At 47.2% G+C, this 18,647-nt stretch overlaps 5 protein-coding genes across 5 annotated transcripts; 3 read left to right on the top strand and 2 right to left on the bottom strand.

Moving 5' to 3' along the window:
• Nucleotides 1-5,788: 5,788 nt before the first annotated feature.
• INS49_005429 (uncharacterized protein) lies at nt 5,789-7,426 on the bottom strand (the record flags this gene model as incomplete). Its single annotated transcript, XM_043166209.1, has 1 exon — nt 5,789-7,426. One exon carries the CDS (start codon nt 7,424-7,426, stop codon nt 5,789-5,791), a length of 1,638 nt encoding a protein of 545 aa, XP_043017241.1.
• Nucleotides 7,427-8,150: 724 nt separating this feature from the next.
• On the bottom strand, nt 8,151-8,890 carry INS49_005428 (uncharacterized protein; the record flags this gene model as incomplete). The annotated part of the gene is made up of 2 exons (XM_043166208.1): nt 8,151-8,530; nt 8,878-8,890. The coding sequence occupies 2 exons, from the start codon at nt 8,888-8,890 to the stop codon at nt 8,151-8,153; spliced, it is 393 nt and encodes a 130-aa protein (XP_043017240.1).
• A 1,522-nt stretch (nt 8,891-10,412) lies between these two features.
• On the top strand, nt 10,413-12,520 carry INS49_005427 (uncharacterized protein; the record flags this gene model as incomplete). Its single annotated transcript, XM_043166207.1, has 6 exons — nt 10,413-10,729; nt 10,818-10,825; nt 10,915-11,495; nt 11,592-11,680; nt 11,731-12,109; nt 12,146-12,520. The coding sequence occupies 6 exons, from the start codon at nt 10,413-10,415 to the stop codon at nt 12,518-12,520; spliced, it is 1,749 nt and encodes a 582-aa protein (XP_043017239.1).
• Nucleotides 12,521-14,034: 1,514 nt separating this feature from the next.
• On the top strand, nt 14,035-16,055 carry INS49_005426 (uncharacterized protein; the record flags this gene model as incomplete). Its single annotated transcript, XM_043166206.1, has 4 exons — nt 14,035-14,191; nt 14,243-14,538; nt 14,598-14,724; nt 14,782-16,055. 4 exons carry the CDS (start codon nt 14,035-14,037, stop codon nt 16,053-16,055), a joined length of 1,854 nt encoding a protein of 617 aa, XP_043017238.1.
• A 1,113-nt stretch (nt 16,056-17,168) lies between these two features.
• On the top strand, nt 17,169-18,121 carry INS49_005425 (uncharacterized protein; the record flags this gene model as incomplete). Its single annotated transcript, XM_043166205.1, has 2 exons — nt 17,169-17,436; nt 17,496-18,121. The coding sequence occupies 2 exons, from the start codon at nt 17,169-17,171 to the stop codon at nt 18,119-18,121; spliced, it is 894 nt and encodes a 297-aa protein (XP_043017237.1).
• Nucleotides 18,122-18,647: the final 526 nt, after the last annotated feature.

The raw sequence follows: 18,647 nt of genomic DNA, 5'->3' as shown, positions 1-18,647 counted from the left end.
TTTAAATAAAAGTTAATTATTATAATATCCGGCTTACTAAGTATATAAAGACTGCTTAAGGTTATTATAAGGAGTTAATAATAGGAATTTATATCTAGCTATATAAGAATTAGCAAACTCTTTACTTAATTTAAGTAAAAAGTTTGCTAAGCTTTATATCTTTATAATATACTTATCTTATTATTAAAGATTAATCTTAAAAATTAATGCTTTACCTATAATTTAATAAATTTTAAAGCTAAATAATTATTAATTAACCTAAACTTTATATTATTAAAATCTCTAGCTTTTAAGGATTTAAAAATAAAAATTATATTATATTTAATATTTTTTTAAATAAAGTTATAAAGGGGCTAAATTAATATCTCTTCCTTAAAAATAAGTTATAATCTTTATAATAGCTGCCATTAAGTAGGGAATCTTTTTATATAAGTAAATTACTTCTTTTAATATAAATATACCAAGATTATTATTTAATAAAAGAATTAATAAATATCCTAAACTCCTTATTTAATTTTATATCATTTAAGTAAGGAGTTTAAAATATTTATTAGCTATACCATTAAAACCTTATTAAAAGCAAATATTAAAAGTTATTAATATTAAAGGTTGCAAAAAAAAAGAAAGAAATTAACTTAATAATAAATAAAAGGTATTATTTTAATTTTTAAACTTTATCCTAGCTCTTTATACATTATATTATAACTTTTTATACTTAGGTAATATAAATAAGCTTTTAATATAAAGTTAATATTAGCCCTTTACTTACCCAGCTTTTTATTATACTTTTTCTTTAACTTTTTATAATATTATTAACTTAAAGGAAAGAAAGGAAAGAGATTATCTTTTAATAAGTTATTTATATAAGTAATTAACTACCATTTAAGAAAGTAACTTTCCTAGCTACTTAAGCAGCTTCTTACCCATTAATATAAAACCTTTCCTTTCTTTCTTTCGCTTTTCTCTCTTCTTCTTCCCTTCTTTATTATATAATATATATATTTAAGTTTCCTTCTTATATTATATAATCCTTTTAATATTAAAATTTATAAATAATAATTAATCTTTATTATATAATAACTGCTCCTACCCCTTTAATTATAATGCTGCTTAATTAAGTTATGTAATGCATTATTAATGGCTAGCTTTATGCAATCTTTCCTATAATAATAAATATTAATTACACCTAGCTAAATAAACTTACTATTAATATTTATTCCAAAACCCTTCTTGCTATATTTTTTATAATTATGCATTAACTATCTTTTAAAATAAGAAAATAACTACCCTTTAACTTTAATTATATAATATCCTTATTTATATATATTTAAATAAGAATATTAAACTCTTTATTATTAAGATTATTTATTTTTTAAATCTCTTTTATACATTCATTATTGCTTTATGCAAACTCTTTATTTATCTATATATTAATAAGTATACTAACCTTATAATTACTAAGTTTTAAAATTATATAATCATCCCTAAATTTAAAGATAATGCTTATGTAAAGTATATCTAGCATTTAAATAATTATTACTATAAGCATAATATTACTACCTAAGCATTATTATTTAATAATAAAAGCAATGCTTAAATAAGGAATAAGAAATATTATTAATACCTTAAATAATCTTAAGTAATTAAGGATAAGCTTATTATAAGCTTTATGGTTTAATATTTATTAAGTAATAATTTTAAAAGGTTAGGATTATATATAATAAGAAATATTTAAGTAAAATTATTATATAATAAGTTCTTATTTTATTATTTAATAATTTAACTCCCTTCTTACTAATTTCTCCTTGCTTAAAACTATTTATTATATTATTACTTTCCCACTTATAAGCTTAAAACTTTTTCTTAAAAAAATAAGCTATTAATATAAAGCACTATATTTAAATACCTTAGCCTTAAAATATTATCCATATTATATTCCTATTTATATTTAACTTAAGTTATACCTTCCTTATAAAACCAACCCTCTTTATAATTTTAAATAATAAGCTAAGCTTTCTTATATACTTAAACCTACTTTGCACCTTATTATATATATAAGCTTTTAATATTTCCCTTTGCTAATTCCTATGCACCTTACAAAATACAAAGCTGCTTAAAGCAGGAAATTACTCCTCCCTTAATATTACATTATAATATTAATAATATTACTTCCTAGATATATATAATATATATAAAAGTTAAATTAATTAATTAATTTATATATAAACTAATTAACTTAGGAATAATAAATATTTTATAAATTCTTTTTATTTATAATAAGCTTTACTTATTATTACCATAAAGCAAAGTTAAATAATACTTCCTCTTTACCCTTTATTAAATTACCTATTTTAATATCCTACTTTTAAGGAAAAATTGCTAGCTAGCTATAACTTATTAATACTATAAAAAAATGCTCCTTATTAACTTTACTATGCTTATCCTTATACCTATTTCTAACTTTATTACTTAAAAGTACCGCTTACTAGCTTTACTAAGGTCATACCCATATTAAGCAAAAAACTAAAAAGAAATTTAAAAATTTAATTTATATAAAAAATATACTTATAACCTTTACAATTTTAACTTTATTATAAAAAAATATTCCTTATTAACTTTATCATAATTATCCTTATACTTATTTCTAACTTTATTATAAAAAAGTATTACTTTTTAAGATTATTAAAATTATACTTATATTAAGGAAAAAGCTAAAAATAAGTTTAGAAATTTAATTTATATAAGAAATATACTTATAATCCTTATAACATTAAGTTTAACTACCTAGCTTTCCATATCTTAACTTAATAAAAAAGCAAAAAAGAACTTTATAAATTGCTTTAAGCATTACTTATACTTATAACTCTTATAATATAAAATTTAAGCAACTCTTTATTATAAAGAAGAAGGCATTATAGCATTAATAAGAAAACTTTAGCCTTAAGAAAACTCTTAAAAAAGAAAAATCCCCTTTTAAGGCAAGATAAGGCGGCTTAAATTAAAAAAAAAAGCTTACTAAGCTTAAAAAGAAATTAAATTATAATAAGGTTTTTCTAATTTATTTAATTAAAAAGCTACTAGCCCTTAAAATCTTAATTTTATTATTATAATGCCTTTATTAATTAAACTATATAATTATAGTTTTTATTATTATATAATAACTTTTTAAGTTTATAAAAAAGTATTATATAACCTTATTATTATTATTAATTAGCTTTTAGCTTTTTATTATATTTATAGCATTTAATTAATTAAATTACAAGGTTTTAAGAATTATAGCAATATAGCTATTGCTATACTTTAAGGCAGTACTTACAGCAATTAACTAATTAACTTGCAACTTTTCTAACTTATGATATGCCAACCAAGTTCCCATTCACAGACTATTCTAGATAAATAGCATAGTTGTCGTCACTCTCCACTTAATCCATTGCCACAAGCCCCATTTTGCCAACGTACTATCTCGTACGTAGCCCCTGAGCCAACTGATCATTGCCATTGTGCCATCCTCTTCCAGTACATGCTCCGGTCGAGTCGCAGTCTATTGATGGCAAGACCAGCGGAGGGCTCTATGTCTGCAGAGTGCTCCGGCGTCTACCAACGTCGGAGGATCTATAAGAAGGTGAATTGCGTTACTAGTTTTTGTGAGTTAAACTTGTTTTAAGCTCATCGGGGAGCAATGCTACGACGAGAGTTGCAAGGGACCCACATTGCACTGCAGATGATGTAGCGTTGCGGTGCGAGCTACCGAAAAGGGACGCCTGTACTCAATTTCTTGGCTCCGAAATCTTTTGTGGCCATAGTGAGTGGTGTTGACACTGTCTTGAACATCCGTTTCGACTGTTGCCAGTTCGTACATGATGACAAGGTCTCGAGGGTTGATGCTGGGAAGGAGCCGTGAGTCAAATCGCTTCCGAGCAGCCCCCAGAATCCGGAAATGGGTGGTCGAGCTTGTGAGCTCCACTTGCAGCATGTTGGTGGACATCGGACAAGAGTCCTCTCCCTCTTCGAATCATGGAATGATCGGAAAACCACATTGGCCAAGGTCTTTCCCAGGCCACATTCATTTCCTAGTGTGCAGCCCTTCATGCATAGCAACGGCTGCTGTGAGGGACATTCGCCGGCGAAAATCAGCAAGCGACGTAGAGGACACCATGACGGATGGTTGGACGATGTGTCTTCAGTCAAGTTAATGAGGTCCCAGCAACACTGGATATGATCAATCCCTCCGCCGCCTGCCCAAAATGATCCAGGGTAAAAAGAAACTTGAATGCAGCTTTGAGACCCTGCCAATCTTCACCGTGCTGGGAAGCAGGCCGACATCCAATCTATCGCTTGTCCCAAGGCTCGGCCCCGCGAACATCGCCCACATCGGCAGCGAGCCCCCGGGTCTTGGCAAGTGGAGTGGAGTGCAACATGGTAAAAAGGGGCAGGGGTAGCGAGTGCCAAGATAGGAGAACTGAGAGGATTCCCCTTCTGTTATATAAATCCTGAAACTTTCCTCAAGCATTGTTCCTGACTTGGTATCTATTTTAGATCGCTGACCGAAGTCACAAGCACGTCGCCGTCCTCTTTAATTACCATTAAACGTACCACTTAAGCACCACCAACCAAGATGAAGCTCACTGCTGCCGTTTTTGTCCTCAGGTTTGTCTAAATCCAAAGATCTCGTGATCATGGTCGACCATTTCTAACATGTCATCAGCGCCCTTTTTGGCGTCTCCAATGCAGTTCTCTGCTCTTGCGACGGTAGCAACACCGATTCGGCCACATGCTGCTCCGACTTTACGGGCTGGAGTAAGTTCGACCACCCGCGCCTCTCCCCACCGTCATAACTTGTTTCTGGACTCTTGAGATACTGACAATGGGTTGCAGAGGGGCATGAATGCGAAACCTCCGACCAGACTACCTACGCGATCTGCTGTTCAAACTTTGACCGTACCACCTCGTGCCGATAAATGCGTGGCGGGTAACCCATGTTGAACACAGTGGGTGGGAAAGTCGAGCACCTGGATGTCGGTGTGACGGACGATTTGCCTGAATGTGTAGCGGCTAGTCATCCTCAAAATATGAATCAAAATTGTTGCTGTTCATTTTGAGATCAAGTGCAAAACCAAGAGGGTTATGGCGGTGGGGTGACCTGTTGACTGCGTCAGGGCATGAGGATATCCATCACTGATCAGAGTTTTGTTGCTTCACGCTGGATATAATTTGCTTTGTGAACGCGATTTATACCTTGGAAAATGGTAACAAAAATTAAATAACTGAATTGAGGAACCGTATTGATCAACTTGCACCATATACTGTCGGTCAGGACGAGAACGAATTGGCAGTGTTAATCACGCCCAAATTGTGAAACAAGTCCTGCTCAGTTACCAACAGCCTATTGGGAGCAAAATATGCTTCATGCACCACAACACGATTTGGACATCTGCCTGCTGGCTGAAGGGCCATTAACGGAGACAGAGCAATAATCCGTTGTTTGAGATCGTGGAAGAACACCAGTCGAGCAAGGGGCATGTAGTATGGAATGAGACGGAATCCAAACAACCGATAATATGTTCTTTGGCAGAATTTTCTCTTGCCAGAATTATAGACGTGCACAACGTCTCAAAAATGGAATCCTAGAAAGGAAGAGAAACTCAGCCACCTATTTAGGAGACGGAAGCAAGGTAAGCTGCTGTTGCAACAAATGGAAGTACAAAAAGGAACTCCATGAATGCAACCGATTGAAACTTAGTGTCTGTCATGTCAAGACGCCTGCGAGTGAGCCTTGTCTGTCGGTACTCTAGCAAAGATAAATATCTTCCTCTTCGAGGCCCCAGTTGACCCAGTCATCAAATTTCTCGTTGAAGCCAAGTGGTTTCAGAAGCTTGAAATCTTCAGGCCTTGCCTTGCTCAACATGTAGCTATCTCCAACAAACCTATAATGATGATCTCGCTCCGTCCCACGGAGTTTGAAGACCATTTTCGCACCGATAATGACATACACGGCGTCGCCTGCACGTGTGGTAAGTGGCGCAAGGCCGTAGTGTCCTCGGTCGGTCACGATGAGCTTCCGATTATGGGCGGTTTGCAGGAGAGTTTCATGCACCTCTGACACGCCCACAGGGATTTCGCTCTTGATCCCGTCTTCTGCCTGCAAAAAGTCTGCATACTCGGATTCTTTTTCAGCCCAAGCTTCGAGAGAACCCCTGTAGTTCCCTGCTGTCAGGGTCTGAATCATGGCTTCGAGGGTGGAGGCATGAGAGTTGTAGTTCAACTCCTCGTTTCTTCCAGAGCTCGTTGATGTAGCATCCTGCCAAACATGCTTGACTGTCTCGATATCTGTGCTGTGGTAGAGAAACAGCTCAGAAGCGAATCTGACGGTTCCTATACGCACACCCTGGACTTTCAGCGTGTTCTGGTCGACCAACGAAGGCCTTCTGGCGCCCGATGATGCATGGGAAGATAGGGGCGCAACAGGTCGTATGTTGTTTCTGAAAAGACTTGCAGAGTAGTGGAGATGCCAGCGAGGAATCCAAGATCCGAATTCAGCATCGCTCAATGTTTCTTCGTCGTGTTGAGTGAAGAGAAGAATGTCGAGGTCCATATGCGTCGACTGCAAATATTCGCAGGCAAACTCGCGGTACACCTCTAGATGTGTCCCATAATAGGTTGGCATCAACTCAGGCGGTCTTGGAGTGGAATTTGGTAGACCGAGGCAAGCATAGACCCTGTCCCTTGCATCGGTCACACTCAGGACCCTTGCACAGTCCAGAACCTGCAGCATTGTCAAAGACGGATCGTGACCTGCAGGCCTGGTCGTTATCGTCTCTTGCTTCCGCCTGAGGTGAAAGGGCATGAGATGTAACCAAGATATCGACCGGTCGCCAAAAACCCTGAAATGAATCGTAATGGCTCTGTGGTGAACCCAAGAGTAAGCACGCAAGAATTGGAGCCAGTCGATCTCCACGTCGCCCCAAAGTATGCGCGCGTCTGGCCCCAGTGCTGCTTCTTGCACCACCCAGCCTCTGCGGAACCACGGCTGCCCTGTGAGGATGGCAACGGATTCCCATCGTGCATCCGACAGGAGAGGATCATCTGGATCTGGTACCGGAAAACTGTCAGGCTCCCAAGAGAAGCCCTTGTGCTGCAGCACCCGATCCATCATGGCGTTCACGTCGGCGAGCAAACCTGCTGCAGCTACGGCATGGGCCTCGGCATCATTTTGGCCCAGACATATGACCGTACAGCTAGACTTTCTGTAAATCTCAGCCATGAGCGCCACCTGCAGCCCCTTCTCCTCCCTGTCTTCCTGATTGATGCAGATAGAGTCGACCCATAGGGCGCGAGGCTCAAGTTTGCTTCGAGCCTGGACGAGGGCATCCCTCAGGTTCACCGTGATGTAGATGCTTTTGTCATCGCACGAAATACGCTCCGTCATTGAGGGCGTTCCCCAAACGTAAGATAAAGCCTCGAAATGAGCAACATCAAGTCCGGATGTGTGAAGCTTGCAGACGATAGGATCGTCCGGTTCACCTGGCTCGAGGAGTAGGAATCTGATGTATCTTCCAAGAGGCAAGGGCTCGTAGAGGCTACTTTGGTGCCAGGATGAAGCCTCTTCGGCCGTCTTAATAGGTTCAAGAGTCGCCTCTTTAGCCGACATTGCTGCAAATAAAACGCACTAATATGCGTCAGAGTGAGGATATAGTTCACGCGATGAAGGCTTATAGGGAAATTTGTGAGCAACCGGAGACGAACAGAAATGGGCGACAGCTGAAAGAGGCTGGTCTTGCTGACTGCTGCTGCCTGGCCTCTTAGTAATCATAGGAATTTCCGAGCGCCGCTAAAGCGGCCTGCAAAACAACCTTAAGGATTCATCAGAGCAGCGGTCATACAGGGCAGTGGTTGTAAGTTGTCATTATCTCACACCCATTTCCTTCGCCGGCCGTTTTGTACCCTCCAACCGCGTGTCAAAATGATAACACAGACAACGTCCATCATCATATTCTCGCCAATGGCGCTGTCCCAAGCCTCTCGAGTTTAGCCAAGCTCGTTCACGCCGCTCTCGCCTCCCACGCCCTGCAGTGGGTTGCTCTGATCGTCCCTTTTTGTGTAAATCCCTGCAGTGTCCTCCCAGAGCACACAAATAAGGGTCATCTGGGTTCTCACTTCTTCTTCGACTTGAGATTCTGGACACCAACCCCAGCCAGGAAAAGAATCCTGATTGCAGTGACCAATCCAGTGAAAAGGATGTTGGACCAGTCCGCCGAGCGCATAGCTCCCAAGCTCAGCCGATCCTGCTGCTCCAGAGTGGCATAATTACTGGCAAGCATTGCAATGTCAACAACCAGGACTGCCGTGATAATGACCCTCCACACCTGGATATCCTTGCTGATGCGTAGGGCGCCTCCGAGTATGATGGCCACGAATGCATATAAAGCGGCTAGCTGGTGGAGGAGGAAGCCCTGGTCGGGGTTGTACGCCGATAGAGGTGGCGGAACAAAGGCGTCCAGCACAACTTGAGGGGTAAACACAAGCGCGTATACTGTTACGGCTAGTACAGCAGGGTCTAGCCATAAGAACCAGATGCGATAAAAGATGTGGATTTTTGGCAGCGCCATAATGACAGACTGATGAGTGAGAAAGAGCGTGGAGGAGGAGGAAATGAAAGGTGGCCAGTCACTCAGAGTAACGGCAGAGCGGAAGTAAACATGCGTTTTAGCCCTTGCGTGGGGCCCACGGATTCAGGTGCGCCAACCCAGTTGATCCCTGTACCAACAGATCCTTCAACGCCACAAGAGAACACAACCAGTCCATCCGTAGCCAATCGCCATCCGAATTGCTCAATGGAAAGAAGTTCTGAGGTTCTGGGTGGAACGCAACCTCCCTCACCTTCCAAGCTCATTTGGTTGAGTGACTAGCCTCATCTTGACACTGGGCTTGTGGGAAAGTACTGGGAGATGTGTCCGAGAGCTGGCTCGGTGGTATCGATTGGTCTCCTGGCAAATAATCACGGTGGGCAAAAAAGGACAACCAGAGTAAGAAGTGGCACCCGCAGTCTGTCGGCCGCCTTCTTGTTCTTTGCAAAGTCTCTGTCCGGTCAGCTTCACACATGCCTGAACCAGCGGAGGAGGCTCCCCAGCTACATTAGCGCAAGGCAAACAAAACTAGCCTTATAAGCACGACTCTAACAAGATTTCACAGCGAAGTAGCTACACTACAACCCATTTGATAGAGATGACGTGCACAACCGTTCTTGCGACGGTGCCTTCGCTTTTTGGCCGTCCGTAACGCCATCTCTTCTCTCCACATCCTTGCACCATGTGCTCAGCCTGGCAGGCGGGAGAGCCGCTGCCTGGAGACCAGGCACGCTCCAGCATATTGGTGTCTTTGTCATTTTGGGAATATGGCGCATTCAAAAAGGCGTTAGACTCGATTTCGAATAATTTCTCTTTCGTGTCAATCCGTACTGCCACTCGGTAGCGGCATAGCCGGCGGCGCCGCTACTAACGGCACACTATCGCTCACTCCCTCAAAAGTGCAAAAAAGTACAGCCTATGTGACCTCGTAATGTTGATCGAACCGCGGTATTATTTTCAATGCTACAGTTCGACTGAGTTCTAGGAAAACGACGGAAAACGACGATAAATTCCATTGCCTCTCGTGGCGGCCGCAACACGGATCACCGTCTGCATAGCGCTATTGTATTGATGTAATCCGAGGCGAACGGCGCTGTCCTCACATGTACTCTGTTTTGCACCGGTCCTGAGACTGCAGCGTCGACCTCGCGATCTTGGTTTGAATGGTATGCGCCTTAATGGATGTGATAAGTCCAAGTTTCGGATTTGAATTCCAGCGATTCCGATACATCTTGGAACGCCATCGGTCCGTTCCGGGGTGGTGATCAATTATGGGGCAATGCATGGCGTTAACTTCCATTCGCCAGATGTGACCGGAGCCGAAGCGGTGCCGTAGTGCTAAACCCTGAAATCATACGTTGAGAGAGCTCCGTTTGCACATGCTTTGTCTGTGTAAGTTCGGACAGTCGGCGGTTACACAAATGCCACGAGAGTCTACTGCACAATGTACCTTCTTGTGCTCAAGCTCATGAGATTGGGCAACGCTTCTATCAGGAAGAATGTATACCCTGCTTCTGCCAGCTCCCAAAACTAGTGTACGCAATGAATGGCACCACCGCAACCTGGCATCTGGGCGTGGGCCCGACTTGGTAGCTGCTTCAATTTGCATGAACTTCGGACAGCTTAAGTCCCCGGGCGTCAAGGTATAAAACCGGCATCTGGGCAAGATCCAAACAGGATAAAAGATGTCTCAGGCAGATGAAGAAGAATGCTGCATCGGCCCGTGAGGATCGGCCACTCCCCGCCCAAGAAGCACACCATCGAAACGCACCATAAGTCACTGTAGTCATGGCAGCTGCCAACGAGGACCTGAAGAAGAAATACGACGCCGAGCGAGACAAGCGCCTCCGCCGCGATAACCTCGCTCAGTTCATCGACTTCTGGTCTCCCGAGCTGCAAGATCTGGACAAGAACCCGTTCATCGACTACGATGCCATCGCGGCCCAGGGGCTGCCCCCTCAGGCCCAGGACGGCATCGAGCTGACGCTGCTCGTCATCGGGGCCGCCCACACTGGAATCCATGCTGCTGCTCGCGCCATCGAGGCTGGCATTCCAAAGGAGAAGGTCCTCTGCGTCGACAACGACGGCGGGTTTGGCGGGACCTGGTAATGGAACCGATATCCTGGTGTCATGTGTGATGTGGAGGGCTACGTCTACCTCCCTCTGCTTGAAGAGACTGGATACCATCCCAAGCATAGATAGTGAGTATACCGCGGAGTTTATCGCGGTTCACGAGCTTCCGGGGAAACTACTGCAATACTAATAGACCATTCCAACTCCTACGGTGCAGAGATCCGCGGTCAGGACGAGCGTGCTGCTGCCCACTATGGAGTGACCGGCTTGTTCTCGACCGTCATCAAGAAACAGGTCTGGGACGAGACCTCGGCGAGATGGGTCGTGAGCATGACCCAGGAGCGCGGGCCCGGCCGCGAAGCGCAGGACATCACCCTGCGCGCCCAGTTCGTCATCCACGCCGCGGGTCCCTTCTCGACGCCTCACATCCCCAAGCTCCCGGGCCTCGACAAATTCCGCCAGAGCAAGCCCATCGTGCACTCGGCCCGTTGGGACTGGGGGCTCGTCGGGGGCTCGCAGGAGCAGCCTGACATGGTCAAGTTGCGCGACAAGCGGGTCGCCGTCATTGGAACCGGCGCGACGGCTGTGCAGATCATCCCCGAGGTGGCCAAGTGGGCTAAGCATTTATACGTGGTTCAACGCACGCCGTCGTATATAGGGCCCCGTGGCCAGACGGAGACAACCGACGACACGTGGTCCAAGGTGGCCACGGGCAAGGGATGGCAGAGAGACCGCATGGACCACTTCGACTCGTTTGTGTCCAACGTCCCGGACCCTATCGATCATATCAAGGACGGTGTAAGCAGCTACTGAATTCGCCCCTTTGAGCCTCATGTTCCCTCTTAACTTGTTGTCTCGACTGAAATACTCCGCGGCTAATATGCGAAACGGTAGTGGACTGAGACGCGAACTTTCTCCGGAATCTCCGGAGGAGGCGGAAAGATAATCAAGCCGCAGGATGTAGAAAAACACCACGCAGCCATGTTCGAGCTCGATTTGCCACGAGCCGAAAGCTGAGGCGATACATCGACAGCAAGGTCCGCGACAAATCCGTCGCCGAGAAGCTTAAGCCCTGGTACGGTGGCTGGTGCAAGCGGCCAGCATTCCACGACGAATACCTCGACATCTTCAACCGCGAGAACGTCACGCTAGTTGACACCGACGGCAAGGGCATCGAAAGCTACTCTGAGAAAGGTCTCGTGGCCAACGGCAAGGAGTACGAGGTCGACCTCATCGTGTTCGCCACGGGCTTCACGATCGCAGGACACAAAGGCGGCTGCCCGTCGCAGCAGACACGGGTCCCAATCATCGGGCGTGATGGGCGCAACTTGGAGGATAAGTGGATGGGGCCCGACTTTGGCACTCTTTTCGGTTCGGCGACCAACGGCTTTCCGAACTACTTCTTTCCCGGCGTCAGGAACCGTGCTAAATAACATTCAACTCGATAGCCAATCAATGCCGGCGCCACTCCTAACATCACTTCTACGGCCGACCTGACCGCGAGAGTCGTCGCGCACATTATCACCAAGGCACGCGAGGAAGCCCTCGTTGCGGACCGGGTTGTGGTGGAGGCAAACCTCTCCGCCGAGGCCATGTGGACCGACGAGGTCAAACGCAGGGCGCTCTATTTCAGCGTCATGCCGACCTGCACCCCGTCATATTTCAATGCAGAGCGCAAGGATGCGTTCGAAGAAAAGTCTCCCGAGCAGATTGAGGCCCAGATGAAGCGCATGCCATGGGGGACTGGTCCCCTCGACTACAAGGCTCGGGTGCTTTCCTGGATGCAATTCGGCTCACTAGATGGATTCAGTGTCCGCAATTAGACATGTCAAGAAACAATGATGTCATACATGAAGAGCGTTACAAGATATCTCTGTTGTGTATTGAAAAGCCACCTAAATATGTTTAATATTCAAATCCCAGCGATCTTAAATCCCACTAGTAAATTTATCCAAACTATTAAACCTACTCAGAGAGTGAGTAAATCGGTATAGCTGCGGCGGCGGCTCCGGAGGCCCTCCGAGTCGGCGCACCTGTCATGGGGTGAGCCCACTGAGCATCGTCTTGGGATCTGAGAGAGCATTGAGCGCACTTGAATAGCCCTCCTGGAGTTTCTCAAGTCGAAATCCTAAACTGCTGCTGAATCAAAGTCCATTCTATCATGGGTATTTTCGATCGGCCGGCACCAACCGACAGCCTTGCTAGTATATCTATCTGGATACAACTCGTGTTTACCGGAAACGATCGCAAATTGTTTCAAGCAGAGGCCCATGTCGCCACACGTGCAGTCAGCAGCTACCAAAGTGGCCGGTGGAAAGACTGACACCACCGTGCCGAGTCTTTCACTTCAAAGCCCAGAATGAACCCCACCCCACCATGCAAACTAATGTGCGAAGATACCTGTCCGCGTGGGCCATGGGCGGACACCCGCATGCTCTCCCACGGTCTAGAAGCAGCAGAAGGTCTAGAAGGACTTTTAAAGACGTTCATGATTGCAGACATGCTGACATGGTGTTAGACGTGCATGAGTAGCTCGCAATCGCCTTGGCAAATCTCGCTTCGAAGCCTCCAGGCTGCAGCCAACAGAGAGTGGCAAACCATGCCTGCGTGCTGGGTGCTGGTTCGGAATGGCTGCCGAGTCTATTCCAGATCCGACCACTCGGCCCGCCTGAAGGATTCTCGCTTGCATGGTCGAGTGGACGGGGGCTCATACTGCTGTGGCCCAATAAGATGCGTTCACCGCTACGAAAGATGGCCTGGGAGTATCATGAGTCGAGTTGTCATTGACATGCGGAGGCCACGGCGACATGCATGCACCATATGAAGCAAAATGACGAGGAGAGCGTCGTGCACAGCTTTGGTTCCTGCTTGTTCAACTGCCGAGGGGCCTTCCAGAAGCCATCTCTCTTTCATCGCTTCCGGCGCAGCGCCTCAGAGGCTCTCAGGTCCAACCGAAGAGCATCGTGAAAGGCATGGTGTACCTAGCTGCATGTGCTGGGAAAATCGGAGCTAGCGGCCCAGGAAGCAGCCTAGAACGCGGAGACACCTTGCATGGTAATTTGTCCGCCAAAGACATGGCCCGCATGTACACGCTGCGCAAGTCGCAAGTCGTACAACCATACTAGTTGACTGTGAATTTCGACGATCCACAGATAGACCGAGGCCTCGCACTTGGCCCACCCTCACCGTTTAGCTACCGGGGTGAAGGACACTAGGTATATAGCATCAAGCTCACGATGGAGAATCCCACTTCAGCCCGCTCTCTTTTTCACGTGTACAGTCAGTCCCTTTAGACTCCCGCAAAGACTTCACTTCACCCCCCTCGGCATTGCACGACATGGTAAAGCTACTGTCTTGGGGCGCTGTGTGCACCTCTGCCGCTCTGGTGGCCGGTGCGACCGCCGAGAATGCGGATGCCGAGTATGACTACGTGATTGTCGGAGGAGGTCTCACCGGCCTCGTCGCAGCGGCACGTCTGTCCGAGGATGCTGATGGTAAGATGACCCCAAGGGACTTTCCCTCAAACTGTTCTAACCAGGAAACAGTATCGGTTTTGGTCTTGGATTACGGCACGTTCGATCGCAGTAACAAGACGCAGATACCGTACTATGCCACCGTGATCAGCACGTCCGGGCCAAGCAATCTGCGCGACATCCCTTCCGTCCCGGAACCGGGTCTAGGCAACCAAACATTCGGCGTCAGGGTGTCACAGGTTATCGGGGGCGGGTCGCAGGTCAATGGAATGACCTGGGACTACCCCTCGGTCGCCGACATCGACGCATTCGAGGCTCTAGGGAACCCAGGCTGGGGATGGGAAGGCTTGAACCCTTACATGAGAAAGGTGCGTTGCTCCGGTGGCTGTCCTAGATGCGTCTTGTTATTAACTTTGCCCGTTCCCAGTCTGTGACATTCACAGCGCCGAGTCCCGAGATTGAGGCCAAGTACAACTACTCGTACGACGTATCCGCATGGGGCCAAGATGGGCCTGCGCAAGCCAGCTATCCCGAGTGGCAAGCCCCTGACTTGTGTATGCACACCGAATCGTGAGGATGAGGATACGACTCCGGAAGCTGACCTGCCACAGACAAGATTATCGAAGCTTTTGACGAGCTTGGCTTGCCATTTGTGGAGGAGCATGCGACTGGAAAGGCTGTGGGTCACTATTGGGCCCCGTCGTCCATAGATCCCGCGAACAAGACACGCTCCTCTTCCTTGTACGCGTACTACGACAAGGTGTCCTCCCGCAGTAACCTCAAGCTCCTGCCCATGCACCAGGTCAGGGAGATTCTCTTCGACGACACCACCGGCAGCAACTCATCGCTTGTGGCGACTGGTGTCAAGGTCCTGAACCGGTCCAACAACGACACCCTGGTGTTCTCGGCGAACAAGGAGGTGATCCTCGCGGCCGGCGGCGTCTTCACCCCGCAGCTCCTCCAGCTGAGCGGCATCGGGCCCAAGGCCGTGCTCGAGGCAGCCGGCGTCGAGACCAAGATCGACTTCCCGGCGGTCGGGAGCAACTTCCAGGACCACCCCGTGGCATACATCAGCTGGACAGTGAACAACACGTTCCCTACCCCCTCGGAGCCATCCACCAACACGTCTTTCTTCAACGAGGCCTACGACCTCTACCACCAGAATCATACCGGGCCCCTGACAAAGGCACAGGCCACCTACATCGCATTCCCCTCTCTGGGTATGCTCACCAACGCCTCCGCGTCCCTCGTCGACGCCCTCGAGGCCCAGGACCCCACCGCTCACCTGCCCGCCATCTACGCCGACAACACCGCCCTCCAGGCCGGCTTCGAGCATCAGCGCACCGTCCTGGCCGCCGACCTCCGCGCCGGCACCGTCGCCGCCGCCGAGCTCCCGGCCGCGGGCGGCGGCGTCATGGCCAACGCGATCATGAAGCCAATGTCCCGCGGCACCGTGCACCTCTCCCCATCGGACCCGCACGGCATCCCCGACGTCCTCCACAACGCGCTGGTGAACCCCTTCGACCGCTCCGTGCTGCTCGCCTCCGTGGGGTACACGCGGCGGGTGTACTCCAGCGATGCCACCGCATCGTTGGCACCCGTGGAGGTTGTCCCCGGCGCGGGTGCGACCACGGAGGATGCCGTGGTCGAGGCGCTGCTGGGCGCCGGCTTACTGAACCCGACGTTCGCGCACCCCAGCTGCAGCTGCCCCATGATGCCGCGCGAGCTGGGCGGGGTTGTGGACCCGGAGCTGAGGGTGTATGGGACGGAGCGGTTGAGTATTATTGATGCGAGCATACTGCCTGTCATCCCGGCTGCGCACTTGCAGGCTACTATGTATGCTGTTGCTGAGAAGGCTAGTGATATTATCAAGAAGAGGGCGTAAAAAGGGCACGCTTGGCAGCCAGACCAGAGTATTATTAATACATGACAGCTTCGATAAAGCTCTGCTTGAAGATCTCCACCATCTTGTCGTTCGGGTCTGGGATAATCTGTCTCCAGAGTCCGTTTGCTCACAAGAACCTGTCGGAGTCGGATGAGCCGTGCCACCATTGATGCTGCCGTACGACAGCTGCTAAGAAGGAGCCACTACTTACTCACCACTGCTTCGTCTAGCCGCTCTGGGTAAAGGAGTCCACACTCGTGAATCAGGCCCAGCTTGTCCGTACCACAAAACCGAACTTATTGGCGAGTAGTGCGTACTCTCAAGTCCGGAAGATGCCGTCGGGCTTGCCAAAAATAGCAGCACTCTTCTCTGTTTATCAGGCTGTGCCAATTATGCAATTCTTTCTTCAGCAGCTTGCTGACAGGATGATGCTCAGCAACGCCACGTGCACATCTGGGCTTACCGTTACACAGACACACAAGCATTCCAAATGTTTTTTCCCTGTAGATACAAATCAACTATGCCTTTTCAGGAAGAGGTAGCTTGCCCATACAAATCAGCTGCAAAGTGTACAGATCTTCAAAAGATCTGGAGAAACCCACTGTCTAGCAGTATGTTCTTCCAGTGAGAATTCCTGGTGAGAAAGACTTGGCAACAAACTGACCAATTACCGACTGTATGACAGCGAAACATTTGGGATGCTTGTACATGGAATCTCACTCGCTATTTTTGGCGCCAAAGTTTCCTGCAGATTGGTGTGTTACACACCATTGGGAATTTGATATCCGTCCAGCTGCGCCTTGCGTGCAGCGCACGCAGTCCTGAGAGTGTTGCTGTATGAGGCTGCAGGATCTGTGGAACCTGGAGAATCCTACATTCAGCTAGGAAAGTTGTTATTTGAAATAGGATAGTATACTACATATATTTGTAAATAATGAAATGCTTATATAGCTATGCTCATCAGGCTGTCTGAGTTGGCGGCGGTTTGACAAGGCTTCTGCATTCTTCAGAGCAGAAACGCTAAGATCGCCATATCAGCTCGCGGAGTTCTTCCTTCTTTGTTTTTAATTCTGCTTTTTCGAGCAACTACAGTTCTCTCACAGTCAACCTAAAATGGCCAGGGGAGACAAAACAAAGGCAGCTGGTGCAGTCGCCATGGCGAGCTTCGGCACCGCCTTCTTCGATTTCACCGGCGCTTCAGCCGTCACATGCTTAGCTAGCGGCACCGGCTTCGCCATCGGCAGCACCTACCATATCACCCACGGGTCCCTCAAACTCATCAAAGAGGGCATGGCCTCCAACCGGGAAAACAAAGCTGCCGCGAACACCTTCGGCATCCCCCCCGCAGTCCATGTCGATATGCAAGAAACTATCGAGAACCGTACGTGGTCTTTTAAATCACTCCGTGGTAAGCCTTTGCTGACCGCATCCCTTGTGCAGACTTCCGCCGCCTCGCAGCCTCCCTCTTTGGGTGTTCGATCCAAGGGACACTGTTCTGCGTGATGCCACACGCCGGGGTCGGGCTAGCGATCAACGTCACCGAGCTGACATACACCAAGCACAAGCTGAGCCAGCTGAGCCGAAGCGTCGGCGGCAAGAGGAAACTGATGGAGATGGTGTCCCTCCGGAATGCCGGGGTGCAGGCCCTGACGGGACTGCTCATCAAAGGAACGGTGTCGACACTGTTCCTGGGCAGTGAGGTCGACACCTTCCTGGACACGGCGCACAAGTCCATCGAGGCCTTCTCGGTAAGCGGCGCAGAGAACATCGAGGCGGCGCAGGAGTTCCGCGAGGATATGGTTAAGCTGCACCCGTTCGCGGAGACGACTGCATTGGCGTCCGCGATGCCCGATGAGTATAAAGACTACATTGGTCTTGAGAACAGGTTTGAGTCTTTGAATATGGATGGGGGGATGGAGATCCGGTGGGGTGATCCTGTGACCTCTGGGGAGACATTGACTGTCGGTGCTTACGCCGCGACTTCTGATGTTGTTGTTAAGAATGTTGTGGAGATGCCTTTGGATGACGGAGTGAAGAGATTGACAAGCCAAGAGAAGAACAGGTGAGCATCAGTCTCACAAAGTGCTGCCTGAAACCTTGACTCCTTTTACACCTTCCGAGTGCAGCCCGATCTGTGATCAAAAGAATTAGCAGTGAAATTTCGCGAGCAAGATTGCGGCAGGAAATCCTCCTTGAAGCGATGTATAGTTGGACCGGATATACATCCCCCTATATAAAAGTTTAAGGCAACTGATGAAATGTATTGAACGTTGCATAATCAACTATACTTGCAGACATAACACTAACGTTCCTTTGCACCCTTTTCAAAGACGCACGAACACCCTTATTCACGTGACCCTGCATTGACTGCCATGTTCATCAACGAGACTGCGAGAAGGACGCTAAAATTAGAAGTCATTATGTCTTCAGGCCATGGAATGGTGTGCTTGAGCTAGCTTGTACTGCGCTGTTCCTACTTTACAGCCAACAGAAATCTGCTGGATGCAACTTGCCCGCCTCTGAACTGTGCTCCATGGAGACACCACTCTCCCACTGTGTGTGAGGTTACTCGTTGTGGCGGTATTCGATCAG

The sequence above is a fragment of the Diaporthe citri genome (assembly GCF_014595645.1).
Source record: "Diaporthe citri strain NFHF-8-4 chromosome Unknown scaffold_17, whole genome shotgun sequence".
Classification (NCBI taxonomy): Eukaryota; Fungi; Ascomycota; class Sordariomycetes; order Diaporthales; family Diaporthaceae; genus Diaporthe; species Diaporthe citri.
Note: the sequence above shows the minus strand (reverse complement) of the source record. Positions and strands in the feature narration are given on the sequence as shown.